The sequence below is a fragment of the Perca flavescens genome, chromosome 24 (genome assembly GCF_004354835.1).
Source record: "Perca flavescens isolate YP-PL-M2 chromosome 24, PFLA_1.0, whole genome shotgun sequence".
NCBI lineage: Eukaryota > Metazoa > Chordata > Actinopteri > Perciformes > Percidae > Perca > Perca flavescens.
The window spans coordinates 454,973-469,972 of record NC_041354.1 but is presented as its reverse complement, the minus strand read 5'-3'; the positions used below and the strand labels follow the sequence as shown (position 1 = coordinate 469,972).

The 15,000-nt window shown below is 45.2% G+C and overlaps 3 protein-coding genes across 4 annotated transcripts in view; all 3 read left to right on the top strand.

Annotated features, from left to right (window-relative positions):
* vps16 (VPS16 core subunit of CORVET and HOPS complexes) overlaps positions 1–5,043 on the top strand; it is a 33,006-nt gene extending 27,963 nt beyond the window's left edge. Inside the window, exons 17-22 of the mRNA XM_028572461.1 lie at positions 1,360–1,437; positions 2,524–2,610; positions 2,703–2,785; positions 3,135–3,231; positions 3,465–3,568; positions 4,521–5,043. Coding sequence (XP_028428262.1) covers positions 1,360–1,437; positions 2,524–2,610; positions 2,703–2,785; positions 3,135–3,231; positions 3,465–3,568; positions 4,521–4,662 — 591 coding nt within the window. The 3' untranslated portion in view covers positions 4,663–5,043. The remainder of the gene's footprint in view (positions 1–1,359; positions 1,438–2,523; positions 2,611–2,702; positions 2,786–3,134; positions 3,232–3,464; positions 3,569–4,520) is intronic.
* LOC114551242 (NLR family CARD domain-containing protein 3) overlaps positions 1–15,000 on the top strand; it is a 314,459-nt gene that overhangs the window by 152,524 nt on the left and 146,935 nt on the right. The window lies entirely within an intron of this gene.
* Positions 5,189–12,330, top strand: rgn (regucalcin). 2 transcript variants are annotated; one of them, XM_028572452.1, is made up of 8 exons: positions 5,189–5,340; positions 7,349–7,515; positions 8,090–8,272; positions 8,600–8,700; positions 9,025–9,139; positions 9,870–10,001; positions 11,326–11,480; positions 12,029–12,330. In XM_028572452.1, the coding sequence occupies exons 2-8, from the start codon at positions 7,353–7,355 to the stop codon at positions 12,077–12,079; spliced, it is 900 nt and encodes a 299-aa protein (XP_028428253.1). In that variant the 5' UTR covers positions 5,189–5,340; positions 7,349–7,352; the 3' UTR covers positions 12,080–12,330. The 2 variants fall into 2 exon arrangements, with proteins under 2 accessions (XP_028428253.1, XP_028428254.1); XM_028572453.1 differs by lacking the exon at positions 5,189–5,340 and adding an exon at positions 5,364–5,535.

Genomic DNA, 15,000 nt, shown 5'->3' with positions numbered 1-15,000 from the left:
AAGGTAATCTATTACTCTAGTAATCTATTACTCTAGTAATCTATTACTCTACCACGTTACAGCTAGTTACAGGGAAGGTAATCTAATCTATTACTCTACCACATTATAGCTAGTTACAGGGAGAAGGTAATCTATTACTCTAGTAATCTATTACTCTACCATGTAATCTATTACTCTACCACTATTACGGGAGAAGGTAATCTATTACTCTAGTAATCTATTACTCTAGTAATCTATTACTCTAGTAATCTATTACTCTACCACGTTACAGCTAGTTACAGGGAGAAGGTAATCTATTACTCTAGTAATCTATTACTCTACCACGTTACAGCTAGTTACAGGGAGAAGGTAATCTATTACTCTAGTAATCAATTACTCTACCACGTTACAGCTAGTTACAGGGAGGTAATCTATTACTCTACCACGTTACCGGGAGAAGGTAATCTATTACTCTAGTAATCTATTACTCTAGTACGTTACAGCTAGTTACAGGGAGAAAGTAATCTATTACTCTACCACATTATAGCTAGTTACAGGGAGAAGGTAATCTATTACTCTAGTAATCTATTACTCTACCACGTTACAGCTAGTTACAGGGAGGTAATCTATTACTCTACCACGTTACCGGGAGAAGGTAATCTATTACTCTAGTAATCTATTACTCTAGTAATCTATTACTCTACCACGTTACAGCTAGTTACAGGGAGAAGGTAATCTATTACTCTAGTAATCTATTACTCTACCACATTACAGCTAGTTACAGGGAGAAGGTAATCTATTACTCTAGTAATCTATTACTGTAGTTACTCTACTGTTACTTAATGTCTGTCTCTCTGACTTGTCTGTCTCTCTGTCTGCAAAGGTTAGATAGCTGTCTGTCTCTCTAACCTGTCTCTGTGTGCCTGTCTGTCTGCAGTTAGATAGCTGTCTGTCTCTCTAACCTGTCTCTGTGTGCCTGTCTGTCTGCAGAGGTTAGATAGCTGTCTGTCTCTCTAACCTGTCTCTGTGTGCCTGTCTGTCTGCAGAGGTTAGATAGCTGTCTGTCTCTCTAACCTGTCTCTGTGTGCCTGTCTGTCTGCAGCGGTTAGATAGCTGTCTGTCTCTCTAACCTGTCTCTGTGTGCCTGTCTGTCTGCAGAGGTTAGATAGCTGTCTGTCTCTAACCTGTCTCTGTGTGCCTGTCTGTCTGCAGAGGTTAGATAGCTGTCTGTCTCTCTAACCTGTCTCTGTGTGCCTGTCTGTCTGCAGAGGTTAGATAGCTGTCTGTCTCTCTAACCTGTCTCTGTGTGCCTGTCTGTCTGCAGAGGTTAGATAGCTGTCTGTCTCTTTAACCTGTCTCTGTGTGCCTGTCTGTCTGCAGAGGTTAGATAGCCGTCTGTCTCTCCTGCAGTCTGCTGTGGATGAATACAACAAGGCCAAGAACGAGTTCTCTGCAAAGGTAAAACTTTATTATTATTAATAAATAAATAAATAAATAAATTATATTTATATTAAAACTAACTTCTCTTGTTCAAACTGATCCAGTATTAAACAAGAGGAAACAAGTTGCATCACCAAACTCCACCAAACTCCATGTAAATAATCAGGACTTTTATCATCGTAGAAACCACTTCATTCAAAGTGGACAGAAACTAAATAAAACTACCAAAAGCCTTCTTGGTTCATCTTTCCACTGTTCCAACAATCACCACTCTGCTGGCTCTATACACACTAAAAGTCCTGATTATTTACATGGAGTCTGGTGGAGATATGCTGGCTCTATACATGCTAGAAGTCCTGATTATTTACATGGAGTCTGGTGGAGATATGCTGGCTCTATACATGCTAGAAGTCCTGATTATTTACATGGAGTCTGGTGGAGATATGCTGGCTCTATACACGCTAAAAAGTCCTGATTATTTACATGGAGTCTGGTGGAGATATGCTGGCTCTATACACGCTAAAAGTCCTGATTATTTACATGGAGTCTGGTGGAGATATGCTGGCTCTATACACGCTAAAAAGTCCTGATTATTTACATGGAGTCTGGTGGAGATATGTTGGCTCTATACACGCTAAAAAGTCCTGATTATTTACATGGAGTCTGGTGGAGATATGCTGGCTCTATACACGCTAAAAAGTCCTGATTATTTACATGGAGTCTGGTGGAGATATGCTGGCTCTATACACGCTAAAAGTCCTGATTATTTACATGGAGTCTGGTGGAGATATGCTGGCTCTATACATGCTAAAAAGTCCTGATTATTTACATGGAGTCTGGTGGAGATATTGGCTGGCTCCATGGAGTCTGGTGGAGATATGCTGGCTCTAAAAAAGTCCTGATTATTTACATGGAGTCTGGTGGAGATATGTTGGCTCCATACACACTAAAAGTCCTGATTATTTACATGGAGTCTGGTGGAGATATGTTGGCTCTATACATACTAAAAGTCCTGATTATTTACATGGAGTCTGGTGTAGTTTGGTGATGGTGTTTCATGTTAAACTAAAAGATCTTTCTTTAATTTAAATGTTGTGTCTTTAGGCTACGGAGGAAGAGATGCGTCTCCTACGTATCCAACGCAAACTGGACGAAAGAAAAGGGGCGGGGCTTCTGGGACTGTCTCTGCAGGTAAAGGGGCGGGGCTTCAGTATTAGAATCATTCCGTGTTTGATTTGGATACTACATCCTGGGTTGTGATGTCACTTCCTGTTTGTGTGCAGGCGACCATGGAGGCTCTGCTGGCGTTGGGACTCCACAAACAGGCGGAGCAGCTTTACCGAGACTTCAGGGTTCCTGACAAGAGGTCTGTCTCTCTCTCTACCTGTCTGTCTCTCTCTACCTGTCTGTCTCTCTCTACCTGTCTCTACCTGTCTGTCTCTCTCTACCTGTCTCTACCTGTCTGTCTCACTCTCTACCTGTCTGTCTTTCTCTGTAACCTTTACCGAGACTTCAGAGTTCCTGACAAGAGGTCTGTCTCTCTAGCTGTCTCTCTCTCTACCTGTCTGTCTCTCTACCTTTCTGTCTGCAGGTTTTGGTGGCTGAAGCTGAAGTCTCTGTAACCTGTCTGTCTCTCTACCTGTCTGTCTGCAGGTTTTGGTGGCTGAAGCTGAAGTCTCTGTAACCTGTCTGTCTCTCTACCTGTCTGTCTGCAGGTTTTGGTGGCTGAAGCTGAAGTCTCTGGCGGAGAAAGAGGAGTGGGAGGAGTTAGAGAAGTTCTCTAGGAGCAAGAAGTCTCCCATTGGCTACCTGGTGAGAGGAAGCCCCGCCCCCTTTTTTATATTTCAGAGTTAACGCTCCAACTTTAACCCCAAAACCTTAAAAGAAGGCTGACTACGTTTCCCATGATTCAGAGCTCTGCTGACTACGTTTCCCATGATTCAGAGCTCTGCTGACTACGTTTCCCATGATTCAGAGCTCTGCTGACTACGTTTCCCATGATTCAGAGCTCTGCTGACTACATTTCCCATGATTCTCTGTTCCAGGCGTTTGTCGAGATCTGCATGAAGAGCAACAACAAGCACGAAGCCAAGAAGTACGTTTCCAAGGTTACGCCGGAGCAGAGGGTCAAAGCCCACCTGGCCGTCGGGTGAGTGACATCATCGCTGTGACATCATCACTGTGACATCATCACTGTGACATCATCACGCTGCCATGGCACCTACATCGTTTTTAATAATTATATATAATAAAAATATTTTTTTGCTGCGTTTTCAACTCTTTTTGGCTTTTTTATAAACTTTATTGACACTTTTCTTTTTTCTCCGTTTTTGGCGATTTTGTGCGTGGCGTGAGGCGCCCTTCAAACTCTTCTTCTTCTTCTTCCGCGATGTTTGTCTTCTTCTTCTTCTCTCCGTGGCGTCTTCTTCTTCTTCTTCTCCCGTGAGCTAACTCTTCTTCTTCTCTCCGTGAGCCTAACTCTTCTTCTTCTCTCCGTTAACTCTTCTTCTTCTTCTCTCCGTGAGCTAACTCTTCTTCTTCTTCTCTCCGTTCTTCTTCTCCGTGAGCCGCTAACTCTTCTTCTCTCCGTGAAGCGCTAACTCTTCTTCTTCTTCTCTCCGTTCTTCTTCTTCTTCTCTCCGTGAGGCGCTAACTCTTCTTCTTCTCTCCGTGAGCTTCTTCTTCTTCTCTCCGTGAGCGCTAACTCTTCTTCTTCTTCTCTCCGTGAACACTAACTCTTCTTCTTCTTCTCTCCGTGACGCTTTCTTCTTCTCTCCGTGGCGCTAACTCTTCTTCTTCTCTCCGTGAGCGCTTCTTCTTCTTCTCTCCGTGAAGCGCTAACTCTTCTTCTTCTCTCCGTGAGCGCTAACTCTTCTTCTTCTTCTCTCCGTGAACCTAACTCTTCTTCTTCTCTCCGTGAGCGCTAACTCTTCTTCTTCTCTCCGTGAGCGCTTCACTCTTCTTCTTCTCTCCGTAGACGCTAACTCTTCTTCTTCTTCTCTCCGTAGACGCTAACTCTTCTTCTTCTTCTCTCCGTAGACCCTAACTCTTCTTCTTCTTCTCTCCGTAGACCCTAACTCTTCTTCTTCTTCTCTCCGTAGAGACCTGGAGGGCGCCGCGGACGCCGCCATCGAGCGTAAGAGCGACTCCGAGCTCGCCGCGGTCCTCGCCAGATGCCCCGCCTCCGACCGCCAGCTGCTCGACCGGCTGAACCGCGCCGCCGCCACGGCTGCCAAAAAGTGATCCCATCCACAGAAACCGCAGAAGGTCCTCTGCCAAAAAGTGATCCCATCCACAGAAACAGCAGAAGGTCCTCTGCCAAAAAGTGATCCCATCCACAGAAACAGCAGAAGGTCCTCTGCCAAAAAGTGATCCCATCCACAGAAACAGCAGAAGGTCCTCTGCCAAAAAGTGATCCCACACACAGAAACAGCAGAAGGTCCTCTGCCAAAAAGTGATCCCATCCACAGAAACAGCAGAAGGTCCTCTGCCAGAAAGTGATCCTTGGCCGATGTATATAGTAAAGAGATATTAATTGTTACTTTAAACATGTTTTCTTCTTCAGTGGTTTCTCCCCCCCCCCCCGTGTGTATCAGAACTGTAAACACTTCCTGTTGTTGTTGCTGCTTCACAATAAAAGCCTTTCAACAGAGAACCAGACGCACGTTTTATTTTGAAAGAGCAACAGGAAATTAAATGTGTCAGCTGTTACTTTTCAATAAAAGTTGTAGATATACACACATAAATCTTGGTCCAACTGCAACAGGGGTTCACGTGAGTTCTCCAAACCCGGAAACTCGTTTTTCCTATTGTCTCCACACCCCCTGAACGCAGCATCAGCTGGTTTTAGGGGGCGGAGCCTTCAGCTGGAGCAGAGTACACCTGTTGGACCCGTGGAAAACTTCTACAACTTTAAATAAGGTAGGTTTAGGCTTTAACTTCTCTCTGTGTACTTTTACACAGAGTACACGTTACTGCGTGTGTTTAAAGTACCTGAAGGTTTAAAGACGGAGACAACCGCTGCGTGTGTTTAAAGTACATGAACCAGACTCCATTCAAATATCAGTCACTTTAACGCTCGTTGATACCGGAAGTCCGCTGCCACGGACACGTGAGGTAGGCCACTGTTAGCTCCGTGCTGCGTGTCTAAAACTCGTGTTTTAGTGAGGACGAAGTATTGCTTTGTGTACTATGTGTTAGCCGATTGTAGTACAACAGGTTTATCATTCATAAGAAGTCTGTAGTTAAACTCTAGCCCCGCTGGGAGGGGTCCATAAGCAAGGCATCAGCAGAAAGGGACTGATTGTTGAAGGAGTCTGGCGAGAGAAGAAAGCGCTGACTCAGCGTCTGTTAAACTTTAACTCCAACTAACAGTACTGCAGTACTATCAGGTACTATGTAATACTGAAGTACTATCAGGTACTATATAATACTGCAGTACTATCAGGCAGAGATGCTCACAAGTCTCTGAGCTAGAGTCCAAGTCAAGTCTCAAGTCTCTTGTGGTTATAAGTGTTGCATCACGTACAGCGACCCATCCAGGCTGCTTAGAACACTGCATAGCTATATATATATATATATATATATATATATATATATATATATATATATATATATATATATATATATATATATGGAAAGCATGTAATGTTATTATTACTCCTTTATCTATTAGCATACAGTATCAGCTTTGATTTTGGTATATAATCAGTGTAAACAGTCTATTGCAACATGATAAAAACACCAAGAATGCTTCACTTTTAAGTTAATATCTGCATTTTGCCTCGTAGCTTGAACTTACAGTACAGACCAAAAATTGAGGTTCTGAAGAAAAAGGAGTCCCTTGTCTGTCGATGAATTATAATGAAAGGCCTCGGCTCCTAACCCTTATAAACTACTGTAAGTCAACACCAGTGGCGGCTGCTGGTCATTCAAAGAGGGGAAGCTCATTTTTGGCCTACATCATACAAATTGTCCATTTATTTATTTATCTTAATATTATAATATATATATATATATATAAAAATAGTAATGCAATTATTTAATGATATTATAATAATAATATAATTATTATAATCATTTCTAATATCCATGGGAAGGTTTCATCAAGAGGAATGGCCAGCAGTGTTTTCTTTGTCACAGCTAACTGTGTCCCACCAGGAGAGCTGAACACACCTGCTACTTTGTCTCTTTCACTAAATCAACCTTAAGTGTTGATCTAACCCTGCTGTTTAATTCTTAGTTTCTCCTCATGACGAAGACTTTCAAATGGCTTTACCAAAATCAGGTCGACAACATTCGCATCGTCTGCCATCGTGTGCAGTTTGCTAGCTGGCTAGCTCAGCCTACAACACTAGCCTAGCCTACTGGATGAATGAATGAATGAAACGATATTAAACTCAAAGGAGGAAATGTGGGAGTTAGGTTCAACTGAAACTCTAACCTGTCTGTCTCTCTAACCTGTCTCTCTGTCTGTCTCTGTAATCTATCTGTCTCTCTCTAACCTGTCTGTCTGTCTCTCTAACCTGTCTGTTTAACCGGTCTGTCTCTAACCTGTCTGTTTCTCTAACCTGTCTCTCTAACCTGTCTGTCTGTATCTGTAATCTATCTGTCTCTCTGTAACCGGTCTGTCTGTCTCTCTAACCTGTCTGTCTCTCTAATCTGACTCTCTAACCTGTCTCTCTAACCTGTCTGTCTGTCTCTCTAACCTGTCTGTTTAACCGGTCTGTCTCTAACCTGTCTGTTTCTCTAACCTGTCTCTCTCTAACCTGTCTGTCTGTATCTGTAATCTATCTGTCTCTCTCTAACCTGTCTGTCTGTCTCTCTCTAACCTGTCTGTCTGTCTCTCTAACCTGTCTGTCTCTCTAACCTGTCTCTCTAACCTGTCTGTAGTAATCTGTGTGACTTGCTGTTGTTGTCATGGGAACAGAGTGATGTCATCGGTGAAGGTGGACTGTGTGGTGAAAGCGAGTGCTCTGATTGGTGAAGGGCCGGTGTGGGAGGAGTCAGAGCAGATGCTGCTGTTCGTCGACATCGCCGGACACAAAATCCACCGCTGGAGTCCAACGACCAACCAGATGCAGTCTGTGGAGACAGGTCGGCCAATCAGCATGCAGGAAACACTCAGTGTCTGTCTGACTATTGGTTCTTGTCTTTGGTGACGACTTAAAAACTTTCAATGTTTATTTACCCTGTCTGTCTCTCTACCTGTCTGTCTGACTCCCTGTCTCTCTCTCCCTCCATGTCTAGTTGTCTCACTATACCTGTCTGTCTCTCTACCTGTCTGTCTCACTGCCTGTCTCTCCCTCCCTGTCTGTCTCTATCTTTGTCTCTCTCTCTCCCTGTCTGTCTCACTGCCTGTCTCCCTGTCTGTCTGTCTCTCACCCTCCCTGTCTCTCTACCTGTCTGTCTTTAACCCTGTCTGTTTCTCTCTCTACTTGTCTCTCTCTCTAACCTGTCTGTCTCCCTGCCTGTCTCTCTCTCTACCTGTCTGTCTCTAACCCTGTCGGTTTCTCTCTCTACTTGTCTCTCTCTCTAACCTGTCTGTCTCCCTGCCTGTCTCTCTCTCTACCTGTCTGTCTCTAACCCTGTCTGTTTCTCTCTCTACTTGTCTCTCTCTCTAACCTGTCTGTCTCCCTGCCTGTCTCTCTCTCTACCTGTCTGTCTCTAGAGGACTCTGTGGGCTTTGCGGTACCTCGTATCTCTGGTGGTTATGTTGCCGGTGTGGGTCGCAGAATCGTGGCTGTTGATTGGTCGACTGAGATGATGACATCACTGGTGGAGGTGGACCAGGACAAACCGACCAATCGGCTCAACGATGGGAAAGTGGACCCGGCAGGACGCCTGCTGGCAGGTCTGTCTCTCTCTCTGCCTGTCTCTCTCTCTCCCTGTCTGTCTCTCTCTCTGTCTCTCTCTCTCCCTGTCAGTTTCTCTCTCTGCCTGTCTGTCTCTCTCTGTCTGTCTCTGCCTGTCTGTCTCTCTCTCTTCCCTGTCTGTCTCTCTCCCTGTCGTCTCTCTCCCTGTCTGTCTCTCTCCCTGTCTCTCTCTCGGCAGGACGCCTGTTGGCAGGTCAGACCCAACAGGAAACAGTCTGTTGCCGTGGTAACAGTGTGTGGTTAGGGTTGGTGAAGGTCACCTGTCTGTGTGAGTGCTGTTGCCGTGGTAACCGTGTGTGTCCCAGGTACGATGGGGAAGGAGGAGCGACCGGCTGAAGTTCAGAAAGGACGAGGATCTCTGTTCTCTGTGACCTCTGACCTCACTGTTACCAGACACCTGAGACAGGTACCTGTCTGTCTGTCTGCCAGCCTGTCTGTCTGCCAGTCTGTCTGTCTGTCTGTCTGTCTGTCTCTCTGTCTAACCATTCTGCCTGCCTGCCTGCCTACCTGTCTGTCTTCTTGCCTGCCGGCCTCTCTGTCTGTCTGTCTGCCTGCTGGTCTGTCTGTCTGCCTGCCCGTCTGTCTGTCTCTCTGTCTTCTTGCCTCTCTGTCTGTCAGTCTGTATCTCTGTCTGCCTGTCTGTCTGTCTGTCTAACCTGTCTGTCTACCTGTCTGTGTGTCTAACCCGTCTCTCTGTCTGACCTGTCTATCTGACCTGTCTGTCTCTCAGGTGGACATCTCTAACGGGATGGACTGGTCTTTGGACCAGAAAACGTTTTTCTACATCGACAGTTTGTCTCTGACGGTCGACGCCTTCGACTACGACCTGAACACAGGAAACATCGGTAAGACTCACCTGTACCCTCTCACCTGTACTCTCTCACCTGTACCCTCTCACCTGTACCCTCTCACCTGTACCCTCTCACCTGTACCCTCTCACCTGTACTCTCTCACCTGTACCCTCTCACCTGTACCCTCTCACCTGTACCCTCTCACCTGTACCCTCTCACCTGTACCCTCTCACCTGTACCCTCTCACCTGTACCCTCTCACCTGTACCTCTCACCTGTACCCTCTCACCTGTACCCTCTCACCTGTACCCTCTCACCTGTACCCTCTCACCTGTACCCTCTCACCTGTACCCTCTCACCTGTACCCTCTCACCTGTACCCTCTCACCTGTACCCTCTCACCTGTGCCCTCTCACCTGTACCTCTCACCTGTACCCTCTCACCTGTACCCTCTCACCTGTACCCTCTCACCTGTACCCTCTCACCTGTACCCTCTCACCTGTACCCTCTCACCTGTACCATCTCACCTGTACCCTCTCACCTGTACCCTCTCACCTGTACCCTCTCACCTGTACCCTCTCACCTGTACCCTCTCACCTGTACCCTCTCACCTGTACCCTCTCACCTGTACCCTCCCTCCCTCACCTGTACCATCTCACCTGTACCCTCTCTCACCTGAACCTGTACTCTCTCACCTGTAGTCTCTCACCTGTACCCTCTCACCTGTACCCTCTCACCTGAACTCTCTCACCTGTACCCTCTCACCTGTGTGTGTGTGTTGCCTAGGTAACCGGCGTGTGGTGTACCGGCTGCAGGAGGGGGAGGGGCTTCCTGATGGGATGGCGCTGGATGCTGACGGGCGTCTCTGGGTGGCGTGTTACAACGGAGGACGAGTCATCAACATAGACCCCGCTACGGGTCAGTCATGCTAGCACGCTAACATGCTAACACGCTAACACGTTAAAACGCTACAGGTCAGTCATGCTAGCACGCTAACATGCTAACACGCTAACATGTTAACACGCTACGGGTCAGTCATGCTAGCACGCTAACATACTAACACGCTAACATGTTAAAACGCTACAGGTCAGTCATGCTAGCACGCTTACATGCTAACACGCTAACATGTTAACACGCTACGGGTCAGGTCACGCTCACATACTAACACGCTAACACGTTAACACGCTACAGGTCAGTCATGCTAGCACGCTAACATGCTAGCACGCTAACACGCTAACAGGAGCAGTTTAACATCTGAATGTGCTCATTCACCACTGTTTGGTCCCAGGCCAAACTACCCTAAAGCCTACTGAGGGGCTTTATAACCTAAACATTTTAGATAACAAGCCCTTCGATTCCATCACTGTTACATTTTAAATAAACATAACATCTTAAACTTTGTTAATTTTGTTAATCTTAGATACATAAAGTTGTTTTTTTAAATGTTTAGCTGGACTTGCACCTGAGCCACTTTGTTAATTCGTGAACAGGCTGAAGTCCTCCAGATGCACCAGAGCTGCTGAAGTTACGTTCTGTAAAACCTCTTTTGCCCAAAATGTTTTTTCCGTGAAGGGAGCCAAACTGTGGAACTGGCTCCCTACAAATATAAAGGCTATACCCAAACTGTCCCCCTTTTATTAAAAACAACAACTAGTAAAAGCAGGTTAATACAGCAGCAGCAGTGTGATCATGCCATATGAAATACATAGCTGTGTGTATGTGAGGTGTGCATCCGTGTGAGTCTGAGTTAATGTGTTTATTTACTACACTTATTTTTATTGCTGTTAACTGTTTTTTTTGGACATTTTATTGTATTCACTGTAAAAAAATGACTTTTCTATTATTTGAACTGTTAAAAGCCCTCCTAGGGACAGGTGTTGTGAATTAGCCACGGCTACAAACACTGTGATACGGACATCGGGTTGTTATTTCTGTAATAATCTATGTTTTTTGTATCTGTCCCTATTTAAATAAACTACAAATAAATAAATAACACGCTAACATTTTAACACGCTACGGGTCAGTCATGCTAGCACGCTAACATGTTAAGATGAAAGTGAAGATCTGCTGTGTGCCACTGGTCATGAGTTTGTGTTGTACTGCATCTGTAGTTTTTGTACTATTTTTCCTTATGTGGACATAAATGGTTAAAATGTGTGTGTGTGTGTGTGTGTGTCTCTATGTGTGTGTGTGTGTGTGTGTGTGTGTGTGTGTGTGTGTGTGTGTGTGTGTGTATCTGCAGGTGTGTGTGTGCGTAGCGTGTCTCTGCCGGTGATGAAGACTACTTCCTGTTGTTTTGGGGGTCCAGGATACTCTGACCTCTACGTGACCTCAGCCAGTCTGGGCCTCGACCAATCAGAGCGCAGAGAGCAGCCACTGGCCGGACACACCTTCAGGGTGAGACTTCCTCACCTGTCTTACTGCGCGTTGGTCCCTATCTGTCTCTCTGCTGCTACTTAACAAGGCTAATATTAGTTAGCACGGCTAATATTAGTTAGCACGGCTAATATTACTTAGCACAAGGCTAATATTACTAAGCACAAGGCTAATATTACTTAGCACAAGGCTAATATTAGTTAGCACGGCTAATATTACTTAGCACAAGACTAATATTAGTTAGGACGGCTAATATTACTTAGCACAAGGCTAATATTACTTAGCACAAGGCTAATATTACTTAGCACAAGGCTAATATTAGTTCGCACGGCTAATATTTCTTAGCAAATGGCTAGCCTTAATATCTTTAGATACAAATAATGTAAAATGTCTGTGTGTGTGTCTGCCTCTGTGTGTGTGTGTGTGTGTGTGTGTGTGTGTGTGTCTCTGTGTGTGTGTGTGTCTGTATGTGTGTCTGTATGTGTGTGTGTGTGTGTATGTGTGTGTCTGTATGTGTGTGTGTGTGTCTCTGTATGTGTGTGTGTGTGTGTGTGTGTGTGTGTGTGCAGATAACAGGACTCGGGGTTAAAGGTCGTCCTTCGAACTCGTTCTCTGGATGATGTTCAAACAGCCAATCACAGTGCAGATCACCCGCTGGACCTGATCACCAGTTTGACTCAGTAATCAGAAACTGTAATCAATGAATATCTTGTGTGGGGGGTTAGGGTTTCTTCAGTAAGTAGTTTAATGTTCTAGGTAATGTAGAGCTAAAAACATAGGTAATGTTAAAGCGTTAGAGCCTTTTAGTTTAACATGACACAGCCCCAAAATCACCATCACCAAAGTCCACCAGACTCCATGTAAATAATCAGGACTTTTAGCGTGTATAGAGCCAGCATATCTCCACCAGACTCCATGTAAATAATCAGGACTTGTATCAGCGTAAAACACACTTCAATTCAAAGTGGACAGAAACTAAATAAAACTACCAAAAGCTGTCTTGGTTCATCGTTCCACTGTTCCAACAATCACCACTCTGGTTTGGTTGAAATAAACCCTTAATTCACCCATTTACATGTGGAGATATGTTGGCTCTATACACACTAAAAGTCCTGATTATTTACATGGAGTCTGGTGGAGATATGCTGGCTCTATACACGCTAAAAGTCCTGATTATTTACATGGAGTCTGGTGGAGATATGCTGGCTCTATACACGCTAAAAGTCCTGATTATTTACATGGAGTCTGGTGGAGTTTGGTGATGGTGATTTCTGTTTCATGTTAAACTAAAAGGATCTTACTATTTAACTAAAAGGTCTATCTCTGTAGGGATCCATCCCATAATGTTGTCAGACAAACATGGATACAGAGAGTCCAGGGTGGAAGAGAAACCCCTCTAAATAACACTTATTGCTGATTTTCAAGAATTATTTTTAGATTAAATAAATGTTTAAGCCAATCAGAAACCAGAAGACTGTGACAGAGATGAATATTCTGTAACTTTGTATAAAAATAAAATTTGAAAGACATCGGACCAGCTTTATTGAAGTTTTGGCAGCCAAGGATTCTGGGTAATGTAGTGAAGCAGTCCATGTGTTTACTAACAAATCATTTTTGACTTTTTTTTTTTTTTTTAATCTTTTGTTGTTTTTGTGTCGTTTTTACAAAGTTCTCATTGATTTTTGGGAAGTTTTGCAGCTGTGGATTGTGGGAAATGTAATGAAGCATATATATATATACAGTATATGTATATGTGTGTGTATATATATGTGTGTGTATACACACACGTATGTATGTATGTATGTATGTATATGTATATATATATATATATATGTGTATATATATATATATATGTGTATATATATATATATATGTGTATATGTGTATATATATGTATATATATATATATATATATATATATATATATATGTATATATATATATATATATATATATATATATATATATATATATATATATATATATATATATATATATATCCATCCATCCATCCATCTTCGTCCGCTTATCCGGTGTCGGGTCGCTGGGGAGCAGCTCCAGCAGGGGACCCCAAACTTCCCTTTCCCGAGCAACATTAACCAGCTCCGACTGGGGATCCCGGCGTTCCCAGGCCAGGTTGGAGATATAATCCCTCCACCTAGTCCTGGGTCTTCCCGAGGCCTCCTCCCAGCTGGGCGTGCCTGGAACACCTCCCTAGGGAGGCGCCCAGGGGCATCCTTACCAGATGCCCGAACCACCTCAACTGGCTCCTTTCGACGCAAAGGAGCAGCGGCTCTACTCCGAGCTCCTCACGGATGACTGAGCTTCTCACCCTATCTCTAAGGGAGACGCCAGCCACCCTCCTGAGGAAACCCATTTCAGCCGCTTGTACCCTGGATCTCGTTCTTTCGGTCATGACCCAGCCTTCATGACCATAGGTGAGGGTAGGAACGAAAACTGACCGGTAGATCGAGAGCTTTGCCTTCTGGCTAAGCTCTCTTTTCGTCACAACGGTGCGATAGATTGAATGCAATACCGCACCCGCTGCGCCGATTCTCCGACCAATCTCCCGCTCCATTGTCCCCTCACTCGCGAACACAACCCCAAGATACTTGAACTCCTTCACTTGGGGTAAGGACTCATTCCCTACCTGGAGAAGGCATTCCATCGGTTTCCTGCTGAGAACCATGGCCTCAGATTTAGAGGTGCTGATCCTCATCCCAACCGCTTCACACTCGGTTGCGAACCCGATCCAGTGAGTGCTGAAGGTCGCAGGCCGATGATGCCATCAGGACCACATCATCTGCAAAGAGCAGCGATGAGATCCCCAGCCCACCAAACTGCAACCCCTCCCCACCCCGACTACGCCTCGATATCCTGTCCATAAATACTACAAACAGGATTGGTGACAAAGCGCAGCCCTGGCGGAGGCCAACCCTCACCTGAAAAGAGTCCGACTTACTACCGAGAACCCGGACACAGCTCTCGCTTTGGTTGTACAGAGATTGGATGGCCCTGAGAAGAGACCCCTCACCCCATACTCCCGCAGCACCTCCCACAGTATCTCCCGGGGACCCGGTCATACGCCTTCTCCAAATCCACAAAACACATGTAGACCGGTTGGGCATACTCCCAGGCTCCCTCCAGGATCCTTGCGAGTGAAGAGCTGGTCCGTTGTTCCACGACCAGGACGGAATCCGCATTGTTCCTCCTCAACCCGAGGTTCGACTATTGGCGAACCCTCCTTTCCAGCACCTTGGAGTAGACTTTACCAGGGAGGCTGAGAAGTGTGATACCCCTATAATTGGCACACACCCTCTGGTCCCCCTTTTTAAAAGGGGAACCACCACCCCAGTCTGCCACTCCTTTGGCACCGTCCCAGACTTCCACGCAATGTTGAAAAGGCGTGTCAACCAGGACAGCCCCTCCACACCCAGAGCCTTGAGCATTTCTGGACGGATCTCATCAATCCCCGGGCTTTGCCACTGTGTAGTTGTTTGACTAAATCAGTGACTTCCGCCTGGGAAATCGACGACAATCCC

Coding starts and splice junctions, on each gene's coding strand:
- rgn (XM_028572452.1), top strand. CDS start 7,353: ATGTCATCGGTGAAGGTGGACTGTGTGGTGAAAGCGAGTGCTCTGATT. Junction 8,701..9,024: donor TTACCAGACACCTGAGACAG/GTACCTGTCTGT, acceptor TCTGTCTCTCAG/GTGGACATCTCTAACGGGAT. Junction 10,002..11,325: donor CAACATAGACCCCGCTACGG/GTCAGTCATGCT, acceptor GTGTATCTGCAG/GTGTGTGTGTGCGTAGCGTG.